We start from the raw sequence: 16,080 nt of genomic DNA, 5'->3' as shown, positions 1-16,080 counted from the left end.
GGTCGTGGAGCCTCACTGTCTGGAGACCTTCAAAACCCATCTGGACGCACTCTTGTGTCATCTACTCGAGGTGAGGCTTCCCTTCGCAGGGGGGTTGGACTTGATCCCCAGAGGGTTGCAAAGGACCCAACAGTTGTTGTGACTCTGCGCGAGATGCGCCTTCTCAGGGGATGGGGCTGCGCTGTAACACGGGACCCTCAGAGGAAGCACAACACACACAGGAAGCGGAGGGTGCGCAGGGGAAGGAGCGCGATTGACTTCACACGGGTGGGTGGGCCCGGCCCCGAGGCCGCCATAGAGGCGACCTTAGCCCCGCCCCGCCGGCTGCAGGGGGAGGCGCCTGCGCGCGCCGGGGCCAACAGCCTGTGCCGGGCACGCGCCACAGCCCCCGCGCGGGCGGCGCCGCGGTGACGTCACCGCGGTGAGGGCCGGGGCGGGCGCGGGGCCGGGGCCGGCGGCGATGGCGGCAGCGCCGGGCGGGCGCGTCCCGCGGGTGTGCGGGCGCTGCTGATCGCCGCGGTGCCTCCTGCAGGTAAGAGATGGAGCGGAGAGTGCGGCGGACCCGCCCCTTGCCCGCCCTTGTGCGTGTCGGGAAAAGGGACTGCTCTTGGCAGGGCTGTGGGGAGCCGGGACTGCTGCGGTTCGTTGTAAAGCTGAAGCGGCCGAGGTTGCTTGGTTCTGTGTCCTTCCACTGTTCGGGAGTTACAGCAGGGGACGGGGGACACCGCCAGTGTTTTGTATTTTAATTGCTTGCAGATGTCCAGAATGCGTCTCGGAAATTCTCTTTGTAGAAGCCTTGTTCGCACTGGTGCAAAATCTCGCTTTAATTGTAAGGACTGGCCGGAGTTACCCTCATGAAGGTAACTCATGAAGGACACATTTTCTCTGTGTCACAGTGGGAAGCCTAATAGCTGCTTATTGTTCTCTGTGGTTTCCTGTTTGTCTGTGGAAGATACTTCCAGCCCCTTGGAGTGTGTGAGATAACAGGGCAGCCTGCGTATCTCAGTTCTCAAAGCAGCGTCGGGGAACCTTAACTTGCCGTGTTGCAGATTTGGTGTAACACATACCTTGGTAGTGCTTCCTCTGACAGAAGGATACAGGAGTGCTTTCCAATGGCATGTCCTGCTTTTGACAAAGCCTGAATTGCAGCTTTCCTTCTTTATTGTGACCTTGCCAATAAAGTAACTAATAGGCAAACAAGAAAACCCTTAACTCATCGCTTTGTCATAGTGCCACCTGCTCTGCCAAGACCCTGTGCCAGGATCCTCTCCTGGCAGGATCTAGATTGCTGTTGCACACACAGGAAGCTCAGACAGCAAGCTGCTGGGTTGTAGGTTTCATTTTCGTGGGGTCTGCTGTTGGACTGTACAACGGTCAAGGCTAAATTATTGTTCGATTTGGTCTTTATTTTCTCCTTTTAAAAATTAAATCAATAAAATTTGCCTGCACAGGCAAAAGTGAATTTATGGTAGTATCCCTTGAGAAGGTCAAAGGGCAAAATAATTGTGCAGTGTTGGCATCTTATGTTCTCTGAATTGCATTCTAGATACTGGTCTTAAGTGGGCGAGTTAATACCCATCTGGTCCAAATCTCCAACAAGATAAGCGAGATGTTGCAAAATGGACCACTCGATTGTTTAATCATTGCAAAAGATTAACCCCTGTGGAACAGGCCACAGACCTTGGGGTTTTGGTTTTGTGTTGTTCTGGAGTTTTTTCTGGTTGTGTGTGTTTTTGTTTTTTTCTTTCTGCTTCATAACATTGCTTGCTATTGTCACACAATAATGTGGCTAGAGCCCTCACCTTTGATTTTTTCCCTGCTTGTCAACACCACACAACTTACATGCTACTCTGTTTCTCCAGAATATGCCAGAAATAATACAACTGGCCCCTGAATTTTGGTCACTTTGCTAAAGAAGTTGCACTGTAGCTGACCAAACTCATAAGCTTTATTTCTTAATAATGTTGTGCATTTAATTCTAGTTTTACAAACTCCTGTAATTACTTGTGGAGTTCAGGGATTGTATGTGTTGGAGGAAGAAACATAAAACAACCTCTGTTTCTCTTCTTTGTCTTTGCCTAGTATTTCTTAACTTTATGTAAGATAAAGGTGGAAAAGGCAAGGTCACCCACTAAGGCTTGTCTGCCATGGGAAATCTGGGGATAGCACGCTGCTGCTTACACTGTTTACCAGTGTGGCTTCTCAGTGCTTTAAGCAAGCCTTTTAATTTCATATTTCAAAACTCCAGCAGATTTACTGGAAAGATATTTGCATCATTTCCTGTTTTATTTGTAGTTTTACCTTGGAGGGTTTCACTTCATGTTGTGTCACCTTGTTTCTCTTTAATTAAAATTTCTGGCCTTTTTTTGAAGGGATCCCTCCTTTGGTGTTGCCTGATCAGTGAGTTCTTGACATGCACTCTGGCAGTGGCTACACAGAACTGACAGATTTATCTGGAGGAGGGAAGATGACATCCTTGGGTGCACTACAGAAGGAAATGGGTAAACTGACCTTGGATACACCACAGAAAGAAATACATGAACTGCCCTTGGATACATCACAGAAGACAATCATTAACCCGGTAACTCCTCTGTCGTGTCAACAGCGTCTCTCTTGGGAAATGGGATTTGGCTCTTTTATGCCAATAGTACTGTTTTGCACAGTGAGGGATGCTACTGGGAGCTCTGCATTGCTCAGGTATTGGAGGGAGAATGTCACAGATGACATGAAGAGCTGATGGTGTTTAGAAATTGTGCTGTAAATGGACAGGACTTCCGAAAGAGGACAGGTGTTCTGTCAACCTTGGAGGATAATCCTGCTTCATGTCCAGCTTATGTAGATGTCTGGCATTTTTGCAGAATGTGGTGGAAAGTGAAAGTATGATAAGGAGTGTTTTCAGTCCTAATTCTCTGTAAACATGGGTGGTGTCTGGCAGTTCTCATAAAATGTATGTTTTGTGGTGCCTGTAACTTCAGTCTGAACAACTAAACTTGGAATCTGTTTTCATAGTTCATATCGCAATTAATAATAAATCCTGTTTTCTGTGGAAAGCTTGAGCTGACATGATTCAGCAATTGCAAAGACTGGATTTGATGGAATTTTGTTTGCCTAGCTTAGAGACTGGAAACTTTATCTGAAAAAATAGCATTCTCATGGTCTGTGACAGCAGCCTGACTTTGGCTTACCCTAAAGGGAGTACCTGAAGCTGTGTTTTCTGTTGTGCCTTAAGAAAGGTAGTTCATTTGAACCTGCCAGAAATAGTATTTTTACCATTCTGTGCTAGACCCCTTTAAAAATATTAAAATTTGTAAAGTATTCATGGGGAATGTACAGTAATACAGACCTGCACAGGACTTCCTTATCTATTGAAGTTTTGCACTGTCACACACTTGGGCTCTCAGTGAATGTGATTGTTTATTCCCAGTGTATGGTCAATATTGCAAAGTGAATAGAGTTAGGGATGAGGGGGGAATAGTTTCAGCCCCCTTCATGAGAACCCATCTGGAAGAGGAAGGAAAGCTGTGTGATTAACTAGAAGGTGGAAGGGCTGAAGTGCAAAAGGAAAGGGAGGATGAAAGTTGGTAGATGGAGATCTTGGTGGGAGAGGAGATGCGAAGAGAAGGATTCACAGATGTTTGGGACAAATGAGTAGTGTCAGAGAGAGACTAAGAGTCCAGCAAAATTGGGTGGCTGCAAAGGGACTGTTCAGGATGATGGATGAAAAAACTTAGCAGGAGAATTCAACTAGAACTTAGGGGTCAAGAGCCTATTGTGGGAAAAAGAATGGGTATTTGGGATTGGAATATGGAGACAGAGTTGTGAAAGATTGTGCCGATGACTTTGGGACAGTCTCCAGATGAGGCAGTGATCAACCTGCTCTATCTGGCTTTGCTTTGAGCAAGGCATCTTGTTAGAGAAACCAGAGGTCTCTCTGGTCTCTTCCAACCTCAGCCCTTCTGTAGCAGGGCAGACTATGAAAATGTCATTGTTTGAATACATTGTTCCATTAGCAGCAAACTTCATAGCTTTACTATTGGTTTGATTTTGAGATGTATTTCTTCATTACTGTACTGCTCTCAAGCATGCAGAAAATCTGCTTTCCTCCTTTATGCCCTTTACTCCACCTATCCAACAAGAAATTAGGTCATGTCCCATCTGGTGGGGCAGCTGTCTGATATCCAGCATGCTGGATAAAAGCTTTTATCGCAGTCCTTTCCTCTGTAAGACTCATCTTGTTTTATGAAAGCTGGCATTTTCTTTTAGGAAGAACCTCATCTTTGAGACCTCTCAAACTCAGTTGACATTGACCAGTTGGCTTTAGAGCCAAGTTTTGGAGGTCTGGAAGAAAGACAGGATGATGGTAGATCATGTCATGTGACAAGCACTATTCTTAATAAATGAGGAAAAAGTAGTAGAAGAGCATCTTGAGACACGAGGAAATTACAGGCACATTCTGTGATGTCCCTAAGTCTGTAGTATTGCATCCAGAAAGTGCTCTATTATGGTCTTGTAGGTTCCACATCTGAGCTTCTGAAGAGTTGATGGGCCGCCTTTACTTCTAAATAAATGCATCCTTTTGAATATAAGGAAGTGCTTTTGCCACAGTTCCTTACCAGGACTATAGAACTTTGCTTCACTAAAGTGGTCAAGTCCCAGTATCCCTGACCTGTGTGTGCTTCTTCAGTTTGTCTTTGGAGACTGAACCAGTAACTTACTGCTTTATTGCAATAGAGCCACTGCCCCTCAGGATCAGAGTGTAAAAATTAGAACAATCAAGATACACTTTTTGTTTTTTATTATTAGTCTTACTGTTAAAATAAAAACTATCTTCTGGTCTGCAGCTTGTATTTTAAGGAACCAAATGACTACCGGTAAGCAAAAGGATTACACTTTTCTTACATTTTTAACATTTAATATCACATTTTGGTCCTCTTCTACTGCACCTGCTAAAGCCAGTGAAAATGATGAGGCTTAACCTGGCAGTGTGCTTGAGAAGCGAGTTCTTTTTTTTTTCCCCCTGATGCAGAAGATGACTGAATTAGGATTTATGCAGTGGGTGGGTAGTTGAGAAGGAAAGTGGAGAGTGGACAGAAAAGGATGTGTATCTACTGGCAGAAATGATCAGAACTCTCGAGTTAGACAATTTCTGTGGTCATTCCTTTTTCTTCACAGATTAACAAAAATATTTGTCAACAAACACATACTCTTTTCATATCTGCCTCTTTCATGCAATGATCTCTATATTTTAAAAATAAAAATCTCAATTTGTTTTACGGTCTAATATTTCATTCAAGAGTAGTAATTCCAATGTGTTTTTAATTTTTGTTGTTAAGTTACTGGAACTCCTGTTTGCAATTGACGTTTCATTTCAAAGGTATCCTAAAATCTTTTAAACTACCAAAAACAACCTTGGCAAAATTTCCTGTTAGTTAACCAGAGTAAAAGCAACGTTTTATACAGTTTACTTCCTTTTTCAATCTGAAGCACATCACACATGTGATGAGATGTGTGACTTACTGCTCTGCTTTTGGGTCAGGCCCTGGGAACTTCCACAGTTTAATGTTAAGGTGCTTCCCATCCCTTCCTGAAATGCTGATGATCAGGGTGGGGCTTCTGTGAGCATGTCTTGAGTCTTTGCCAATGAGCTGTGCCGGGGTGTTTGTGGCTTTTATCCTTTCTGACATATCCTTCACTATGGCTTAACAACTCTCACCATGCTGCTATTTCAGTGCAGTGTAGCAGGCACACGTTACCTTCTCCAGCTATTGGTAAAGAAGAAAAGATAGTGAGGCTTTGAGCCAGACTGCCTACTGTAGACACCATAAAATCCAAGACTCTGGAGCAGGGCTGTTTCAGTGCACTTTGCAGTTCCTAGCTCATTAGGATGAGGTATTTTTTTGTGTTTGTGTAGGTTTTACTAAGAAGACACACTGTGACACAATCTCTTCCTATCATTGTTTTCCCTAACAGAGCAAGAACAAGGAAAAAGGCAGCTCCTGGGGTCAGGGGAGTTGTGGAAGTTGCCTCCTGGTACCAGCAAGGGGCTGATATTTGTCAGCCCTTGGGAATAATCTAATTTGAAGTGAATCCTCTTAATGCTCTATGAATAGTGATGCAATAAAATAGTACAACTCTTCATTTGAGAGCTAAGAATGGAGGATGGAAATTTTAGTTTTAATTTTATCTGAAAATCTTGGTTTTCACGGAAAAATATGCTAAATTTTCCCTTGCTGTTGTGGTTTCTTTTTATTAAAAGCTAGTTGTGTTTCTTTCAGTGTTGTAGAGCATCATATAATTAACAATTAAAATACTAATTTCGAAACTATTTTGGGTTTTTTTGCCTCTATCACAAAATGGTATTGGAATATTTTTTCTTCTTTTTTTGTTCTTCCCTTTTCTAGATCATTCCATATGTTGGGACCATACATGGTGGCCTTGTTCCTGGAGAGCTGATTGTGATACATGGGACTGTTCCTGATGATGCAGATAGGTAGAGGCTATGTTGTCATGTTTTGCAGTGTCACCATGTGAGCAAGACTATAATGGATGAAATGTTTCCATGAGTCCTACTTTGGATGGTACAGGGATCTAAATCCCTGTGATAGCATCAGATTGAATGCAGGCATGAAGGGTAATCTGAGACTAACAAAATTGATAACTGAATGTGTTGTGTGTAGGAATTAAACTGGGATTTGGAGGCATGGACTAGTACTTGTGCCCAGTAAGGGGATTCTGTTCCCTGACCTTATCCAAGGTTCATTTGATACATTCTGCTGAAGGTGATGGGAGGGAAAGTGGTGAACACAGTAAGTGAGGAGTTTACACGATATGACTGATGACCATTAAATCAATTTAAACATTTATATTCACTGCAATAGATCATGGGAGAACCTTTCACAGCTATGTAGGAAGAGAGGAGGACAAATATTTGTTCGAAGGTTTTTTCTTATCCAATGACATTCATTATGTCTGCCTGTTTTGAGGCTCCAAGGTAAAACACAAATGTACCGAGCCTTTAGGTAAATTCTTGTGAGACTGAGCTGAATGTGGTTTGTCTTATTTTTATGAGTAGGTTCCAGGTGGATTTACAGTGTGGCAGCAGCATAAAGCCTCGAGCTGATGTGGCATTCCACTTCAACCCCCGCTTCAAAAGGTCTGGCTGCATTGTTTGCAACACATTGGAGAGGGAGAAGTGGGGCTGGGAGGAGATCACTTATGAGATGCCTTTTGAAAAAGGAAAGTCATTTGAGATTGTCATCATGATTTTAAAGGACAAATTCCAGGTGAGTCTGGGTTGATTCTTTATCTGCAACTGTTGTCAGGCCAATAAAGTAGAAGTATTCTGTACAATTGAAATAAATATTGGAGGTCTAGGTGTCTCTGTTACCTGAGTATAGTCTAACTGCAGAAAAGAGGTGCTAATTAAGTTAGACCTTTAATTTTGTATTGCTTCCCTCCAAATTGGATGAGTAGGCAAGGGAATTCCTGCCATAGCTAATGGCTACTCCACCCTTCCCTCTGTATGTGCACAGGGCTAACTTGGGATAAACCTGTTCTGTGACTAGTGTAGGACAGCCCTCTCGGAGGGGACATGTGAGGTGTATTTGTCTTGCTCTGTTAGACTGTAATAATAGATTCTGTTACATTGATAATGCTACGTGGGTAAATGATCAGGTGGTAGAAACAAAGGTGTGAAATGCAAATTTTAGTGTGGGCAAATGGATCTCCCTTATAGTGATGGAGAGACTGAATCATGGATGAGTTGAATTTAAGTGATCTGATATTTCTAGGACCCTCCTAGGAGTGTTTTGTTCCAGATTGTTTCTGTTTTCTACCAAACCAGTATAAAGCAGAAATGTGTGCATACAATTTGCTACATGGCTGGTTTAATATATGTTTAATACAGTTTTTCTGTTTATTTCCCTGTCTCTAGGTGACTGTAAATAAAAAACACTTGCTGCTCTACAACCACAGAATTAGCCTTGAAAAAATAGATACTCTTGGAATATATGGCAGAGTGCAGATCAAAAGCATAGAGTTTATTTCTAAGGTAAGTTGTATAGATAGCTGACTTGTTTGATTCATTTCCTCTGTCCTGCTAAACTGCATAGTGGGATTTACAGTGAAAAGGAAGAAGGAGAAGTAGCTACACAGTCCAGAGTTGGTAAGGAGATTTTGGTTTCCCCTCATTTTACCATGTGACTCTCATGAGGATTTCTGTCTTCCTGTTTTAGTCTTACAGTTAGGGGCAAGAAAGTGACAAAAGTTTACAGCTTACAAAGTTAACAGGACACATGGTATAAGAATTAATTGGATACTTAGTCTAAGAGTGGATTAGGCTTTTCAAATATTGTAGAGGCTCCAGAAAGAGCTCTTGAGTATTCAGTGCTTCTAAGTGACAAGTTTAGCCATGGCTGTAACTTCTTGCTTGGCTTTGAAATGCCAAGGTCAGCCACAGCTGGAGCTTCTTGTGCACATAGCCCTGTTTTTCCTGCTTAACTGACTGATTTGTTGAATGAAGTTAGAAGTGTACATTTATGGGGATGAGAAAGATACTCTCTTTGAATATCTTGACCATGCATGTGGACCAAACTGCAGTGAATTCCAAGTGAAGGTGTGCTGTGCCTCCTGTCAGCTGCCAGCTCTGCTACTGATTGTAAACTAACAGGGAGTTTTTCTGTGTGAAGAAGGAGAGATCCTTTTGTTCTGGAAGAGTTAGGCTTTTAGAACAGAAACTGAAGGTGGTAAATTCCAGGGAGATACAGAAGGTGAATGCCTTTTCCCTTTTCTGCCACTCACTAAGGTAGCCTACCTACTCATGTGAAATACTCTGGGTCTCTTCGGTGCAATCTTCAGTACATTGTGGGCACAGCTTTTGACGCTTGCTGCCAAATATGAGGTCTAGCTCAGGTCGGCAGGCTAATAATTGTTTTGGTAGGAAGCGAAGCTGAGCCTAACGAAATCTAAGCTTTAAACATAGGTCTACTATGTGTAAAGATCATTTGCAAAGCTGGTAAACAGATTTTCATGAGTCCCATTACTTGACCTTGGGCATGTTGCCAGAATAATATTCCTGCAAAAGCTGTCTGCATCCTGATCTTGGAGGGCTGATTCCAAGAAGAGCTTGAGGGCAAGCAGGTGCTGTAAATTGTCTGACCCAAGCACAAAACATATACTTGGTTTAATCTGTGGCTGCTGATGCTGTATGCTTTTTGGAAGAAAGAAATGGAGAAAGGCTATTCTTTTACTTTAGTCTTTGCTTCTAATACACTTTTCTGAGGAAGAAGTTGGAGGTTTGTATTGAAATAAACAACCTGAAGCCACAATCTTCTATGGTGAAGCTGGAACTGTCTCTGCCATGACCACGTTGCTTGTCTGTCCTTCCTGTAAGAAGGGACAAGGATATAGAGGGCTGCTTAGAATCCCAAGAACCCTGCTGTGTGGACTTGGCATACTGGTATTTCTACCCCAGTGAAGAGAATTCTGTGGGTACCTTGAGATCTTGAGGGCTTGACAGTGCTCTGACTGTCAAGTTAAATAAAGATTCAAATTGTAATGCGGTGATCTTCAGAAACCTTGATTTGGCTTCAGCAGTGGATCTTCAACTTTTCTGTAGTTTGTAGCCTACAGAAAAGGCTACATTTCATTTCATTGACATAGCCTTAGATTTCCATCTTAACAGTTCACCATTCAAAGCATGATGATCCTTACATTGTTCTAAACCAACTTTATGCTAAAGTTATATGACATTAGCAATGACACCTAAATATCTCTCTTTCTGCAGTCTTTACAAGGCTCTCAGCCATCATCTCTAGGAGTAACAAAGATAAGCACAGAAAATGTACGTATATTTGTAAAAGGTTGAATGAATCTCCCTGTTGTTTGATAAGCTAGATAATGTTCTTTTCTTCTCTTGTAGGGGGAGATGCCAAATGGTTTACAATTGGTAAGTGTTTCTTGGAGATTTGTGGCAAATGTAGAATAAAAAAAAATCAAAAATACTTCACTTATTCATGAGCAGACGTGCACAAAAGACTAGAAGAAAGGAATTGACAGTTGACTGAAGAAAGATGATCAGTGAGGTTTTGTAGAGGATAATCCTCTTCTCTGCTGCTAGTACAAATGAGACTATTGTTAAATCATTTAGAAAACCCAAAGGATAAACACAGCATCCACAACCATAAACAAAAAAATGAAAAGTGAAGTATCTGAAGTTTTAAAGGACTAAATCACATTTGAATTTTTTTCTAATAGGCAAAATAATCTTTATTTTCTTTGCCTTAGGGAATACCTGCAAAGCAAAAGTATTCTGCAGTCATATTCTGTTCACATGTGTGGAACGTGTCTGCTATATCTTCCTCTTGCTGACCTGTGCACAGATACCTGTGCACAAGCATTTCACCTTAGAGGTGGAACTTGAACCTAGCTAATGTGGTGTATAGATGGAGTGAGTGCTCATCTTTTTGCAAAAACCTGTGCTGGTGGACAGTATCCACACTGGAGCAAGGACTGCACTCAAACTGAAAAGGGGTTGAAGCCAGGGGTTGAACAAATAGAGTTTGTGGAGCGGTGAAGTTGCAGTGAGTGCCATAATTTTAGATGCTTTGTCACTGGGCAGCCTGCCTTCTTCAGCCTTTTTTTCAAAACCAAATAACACATAATATTGTAATTTGCAAGTGGTGGACTTCAGCAAAAATATGAAGTGCTTCTCCACTCCCTTTTCCCTGGTAAAAGTAATTTCTAACGCAATGAAAAAATAAGACAAATAAAGTACGTGCACTGTCTATCATTATGAGCTGCTGCCAGGAGGACAGAACACTTAGTGTCCCTAAGTACTTCTAGTACTTACGTAACCATGGGACAACAACACACCTTAGCTTGAGTCTTACTCCTTAAAGCAAAACTGATACTTCCAGAGATGAGAAGTCAAGTATAAGTCTGAATGATTATGTGATATGAATTTAAACTATTACAGGGAGTTTCATGCTTACTTTTTATTCTTTTATTTTTTTTTTCCTTTCCCCTTCTTCCCATCCTTCCACCATTAGTGGTGGCAGAAATAGTTGTAAATAACGTTTGTTTTGAACCCAAGGTGGTAGTCTAAATTAAAACCCAATACATTGATATATTTATCTCAGTGTACATTTTCCACTGTAGTATTAGAATCCTGCAATATGCTGGTAGGAATAACTTTAGCTCTAAGTGCAGATTTGCAATTGTAGGCCAAAATTTCTTCCTTCCATAGTAAAGCTCAGCTTGTATAAAAAAAGTGAAAAAAGTAAGTCACAGTCAAAAGTTTTACTGGGCGTGTACTTTCAGGATGTTCCCTATTTTGGGAAACTTGATACTGCAGTTCGTCCAGGATGCACAATTGCCATTAAAGGAGAAGTGAGTAAAAACCCTAAGAGGTATGTGTTACTGCTTTTTTTTTTCTGTTATTTAACTGAGGTGCTCTTGAGAATGAGTAGGTTTTTCCATTGCCTCTGTATATCCTTACTCACTTGCAACTTTGCATCTGGAATCATCTGAAACTACAGTGCAGTTTCCTCAGGAACCAGCAGGATTACCCCTTTAGAGAGGACTTAAAAGAGAAGCTCTGGTGTAAAAGGTGAAGGTAAAACCTGAGTGTCTTACCTACTAAATCTGTGTCATTCACAAATTTGTGTGTTTGTTCAGGGTTGTCCGTTGTGCAGGAAGTGTCAGCAGATGCACTGTACAGAGACAGCTTTTATTCTAAAGAGAACCAAGAGTAAGGATCTGGCAGAAGTAGGTCGAACAGGAGTGAGGCAAGTTACTGGTGTGCTCAAATGCTGCATGTTATAATATTTCTCTGACAAACCTCCTTGGTATAAGCACGAAGGTGCCTAACTGACAATAACTGAGTGATGGAAGTGATGAACTGAGTGATTAAGAGGGATGGGGAACCTTTCGTAAGAGGAAAGGCTGAGAGAATTGGGAATGTTCAGTCTGGGAAAAAAATGCTTCAAGAAGATCTAATTGTGGCTTTCCAGTAATAGGAATTAGCCTAAGAAACATGGAGAGAGACTATTTAGAAGAGTGTGTAGTGACAGACAAGGGGGAAATGGCTTCCAACAGAAAGAGTAGGTTTAGGTTAGATATGATGAAGAAATTCATTACTGTGAGGGTAGTGAGATGGAGCAGGGATTACAGCGAAATTGTGGATGCCCTATGTGTGGCAGTGTTCAAGGCCAGGTTGGATGGGGCCCTGAGTAACCAGGCAAAAAGTGTCCTTGCTCATGGCAAGGGTGTTGGAACAAGATGAGCTTTCAGGTCACTCCCATCCCAGGCCATTCTGTGATTCCATGAAAGCTGATAGGGGTGGAAACAAAGGGTTGCAAAGAACACATTTTCCAAACATGAAATAAAGCTTGGGGAGTAGGGGAGCACAACACAGTCAAAATGGAGTTGAGCAAATGTCTGTGCTTCAGCGTGCCTTTTACTTGAAGGGTGGTTTTGGTTCTGCCAAAACATGTCTAAAATTGAAGTGATTAATGAGAAGTGAAAATGATGAGAAGCGTGTTTTCACATTGTGTGTATATTGGACTCCCGCTGCTTCAGGGCATGTTTCTTCCCTGCAGTATTCAGAGTTCATACTAGAATCCAAGGTCTGGAATCCTTATTCAAAAAGTTTGGATGGACTTCAGATTGGATAGGATAATTAACATTTAGAGAGTAGCATTTATTTTCCTTCTTTTAGCTTGAAAAGTTTATTAGCACTTTCCAAGTGCTGAATGTGCTCAGATGCATATAAGCATGAAGAGGCTTTTGGCTGTTAAAGCATGAAGCTTGTCTGCTTTTTATGTTTATGCTTTTAAACATGTATTTATATAGAGTATATATGTTATTTCATGTCTTTTGCTCTCTTCACACAGCTGTAGATGTTTCTTTTTCTTGGTGAAAAAGAGGATTTCACAGCTTGGAAGTGTTGCAATATTTCCTATCTGGACTGAATAATTCTCAAGAGGGCAACAATCTGACAGCTGGAGTTAATTTGGGTGGGGAGGGAATATTTTTTTCTTCAAATGCAGTAAGGTCTTTGCCACAGGTTGAAGCATTCATTTGAATTTGAATGACTGTTCCCTCTGATGACTCTTCTCCAGAGTTCCCCTTTAGGAGCCCTGTTTGGTGGGCAGGTCTGAGATGGCAGAATATTCACTCAGCCTGGGCAGAGCTTTGCTGCCTGCAAAATAACATTTTGTATCCATGGCCTCTGGGCAGTCTTAAATGTATAGAGAGAATCTTTGAACTTCTTCTTGGGGTCCAACCAGTTTGTTGGCAGAAAGGATCTGATGTCTTTGGGTAAAACAAAGCCTCCCAATCTCCATTGGCTGAGTGAAAGAGGTGGGGGAGCAGGCAGCTCCTGTATGTTCCTGTGAGAATGCTGCTTCCTAGTGCAGTAGGGGAGCAGCTCTCAGCTCAAGAGCTTCTTGCTGGGACATGTACAGAAAGCTGTGAGTGATGAAGTAGATCTAGCAGGGTCATGTCCTACATTTGCTGCCTCCAGCAAAGGTTTCTGTGCAGAGGAGACAGTGCCTGCTGGCTGGCTGCCCAGCTTGGCTCTTCAGGTGAATCACAGCCCTGGCTCCCAAACAGCCTGAGTATTGGTTAAGGACTTGGTAAATGGCATTGACTCTGCTGTCATGTCTGTAAACCCTTGGTGCAGTAAACTTCAAAAAAATATCTTCCAGCTTTGCAATAAATCTGAGACCAAGTGACTCAAAGGACATTGCTTTACATCTGAATCCCCGAATGAAAAGTAAAGTTTTTGTAAGAAACTCCTACCTTCATGACAGCTGGGGCGAAGAAGAAAAGGAAGTTGCTAACTTCCCTTTCGTTCCAGGGATGTACTTTGAGGTAAGATTAACTGAAAGACCATAAAACTGAAAAATCTGCCAAACAAATTAACATTGGTGCTTAAATGTCCTATTACTAATACATATTTGAATAAAATTGCTATTCCTGCATTTCATGTCTTGAAAATACTTAGGATTAAATGGGACCCTAGAGAGCAGAGATTTGTCTTTATTTAGTAAGTTTTCTTTTTAAGTAGTTACAAAAATTCAACCTGTGCTAAGAGCAAATTTAAATTAAATTGAGTTGGACTTGATCCTTATGGGTCTCTTGCAATTTAAGTTATTCCATGAGTCTGTGAATTTTATTGATGCCCCATTTTTTTTTAAATGTTGCTTTTGCATGAAACATTCTCTGTATCAGAAACAGTCTTGCCCAAAGTCTATGTTAGGTCATCCGATTGTTTTCCACATCTTATCTGAGCTTAAGTCTTAACTGTTTCTCTTCTTGCTTTCCAGCTGATTATTTTCTGTGATGCCTACCAGTTTAAAGTTGCTGTTAATGGTGTTCACACTCTGCAGTACAAGCATCGTTTTAAACAACTTGAGAAGATCAACATTGTGGAAGTCACAGGAGATGTTCACTTGTTGGATGTGAAGAGCTGGTAGTTCTTTTCAATCACTACTAAAAGAATTTAACCTCTTCTAATGACAGTGCCTCCTTGTCAAGTACAAACAGGTGCTGACTCATGCTGAGCCTGCCTTTAATCTATCTAGGCTTTTGCATTTGCCTCTCTGAGTTAGGCAAGTACCAGAACTGCTAACTGCAAATTTAATCCTTCTCTAGTTTACAGTTTCCTGGCAAGCTAAGTTAGTGTTTGCTCAGATAAATCTCCTGTATAACTGAACCTAGCAATATGAAAATGCTGCATCATACTTTAACAATAATTACCATTTGGCATTCCTTGACACCATACATTCAATATTGTGAAGTAGAAATGAGACTGAAATAGGATCCAAAGATACAGTTACCCACCTCAAAAGGGATTTTATAATTTATTTAAGATAGAAGTATGGATTATAATTTTCTATGTCTTAATTTATGTTAGTACCTATAACCTTTACAGTGAGGCTGGATTAAGCAAACAGTTGACCCCTTACTTCAGCAAAAAGCAAGAAGTTTGATCTTACCTCTTAGCTTGCTGCTGCAATAGCACCTTGTCCTGGCACCTATGGTTGTGTCACCTTCTGCTTACAAGGGCCTAAGATTTCTAGCTTGTAGTTTTCCAAAGTGAAACAATGGGAAAGTGATTTAGCTGGTTTCAATTACATGAACTTTTGAAAGCTTGATCTTTCTTTTGGAAGATCTGAACTAGCTCCTAACCGGGTTAAGAATCCTTAGGGTTTAAAATAGATGTTTGTGGGTTTAATTTTTAAAATATGTCTGAATCCAGGTAGTCCAAATAGGGTTTCAGCTGAGATGGCACTCAACTACTCAGCAGTGGACTAGAGAGTGAATCCTTTTTCAGTCTTGTATTCAAGTATTATCTATGTGAAATAAATGGTTCCTATTCAGTTTTCCATACCAATGTCAGTCTTTTTATATTCCTTTTAAAAATAAGTTATTATCAGTTGTCAATATGTGCCTGAAGGATGTCCCTGTGTATCTTAAGATTGCTAATACTGAAACAATTTCAAGAATAAGATGTACACTAAAAGACTTTAAATGAGCAGATTTAATGTATAAAAAGCATCAATAAAAACATATGCGAACTCTGCTTTTCTCCAGGTGTAGTAAATAGCTATGATCCCTTTTTGGTCTATAATCTTGTTTTGTTTTGTAATGGTGTTAAATTGGCAAAGTGAGCCTGACTGGAGAACCATTTCCACATCAAGGAATTAGTGATCCACAGAGCCGTTAACCTGAGCAGGCACTGGGGCTGTGCTGTGCTGGGGTGGCCTTCAGCACAGTGCTATGCTGCATGTATGCCTGGGCTGCAGGATAAACTCATTGAAACAGAGGAGCTGGTAGGAAGTTCCTCATGGCAGTAACCACTTGTGTGTCCTTGCCTTAAGCTAAGAGTTCAGCAGCTGTTCTCATGGGAACATCCTTTTTGTTTGACAGAAGACACAATTAACAGTATTAAGAAAATCCCGTTAGAAAAGCTTGATGTGGTAATCTTTCCACATGTGGGATCTACATGGCATGCTGTACCCTGGACAGAGGCTTGTTCCCAGAACCAATGGGATGTAAGATTGTCCTCTGTAT

The 16,080-nt window shown here is 41.3% G+C and overlaps 1 protein-coding gene across 4 annotated transcripts; it reads left to right on the top strand.

Annotated features, from left to right (window-relative positions):
• Positions 1–390: 390 nt before the first annotated feature.
• LGALS8 (galectin 8) lies at positions 391–15,589 on the top strand. 4 transcript variants are annotated; one of them, XM_023923587.2, is made up of 10 exons: positions 391–532; positions 2,373–2,581; positions 6,402–6,490; positions 7,073–7,283; positions 7,934–8,050; positions 9,785–9,841; positions 9,920–9,946; positions 11,320–11,408; positions 13,710–13,875; positions 14,331–15,589. In XM_023923587.2, the coding sequence occupies exons 2-10, from the start codon at positions 2,414–2,416 to the stop codon at positions 14,478–14,480; spliced, it is 1,074 nt and encodes a 357-aa protein (XP_023779355.1). In that variant the 5' UTR covers positions 391–532; positions 2,373–2,413; the 3' UTR covers positions 14,481–15,589. The 4 variants fall into 4 exon arrangements, with proteins under 4 accessions (XP_023779355.1, XP_023779357.1, XP_023779356.1 ...); XM_023923588.2 differs by lacking the exon at positions 391–532 and adding an exon at positions 537–860; XM_023923589.2 differs by lacking the exon at positions 9,785–9,841 and having other exon boundaries at positions 405–532.
• The last annotated feature ends 491 nt before the right edge of the window (positions 15,590–16,080 follow it).

Source organism: Cyanistes caeruleus, chromosome 2 (assembly GCF_971803275.1).
Source record: "Cyanistes caeruleus chromosome 2, bCyaCae1.hap1.1, whole genome shotgun sequence".
Taxonomy (NCBI): Eukaryota; Metazoa; Chordata; class Aves; order Passeriformes; family Paridae; genus Cyanistes; species Cyanistes caeruleus.
Note: the sequence above shows the minus strand (reverse complement) of the source record. Positions and strands in the feature narration are given on the sequence as shown.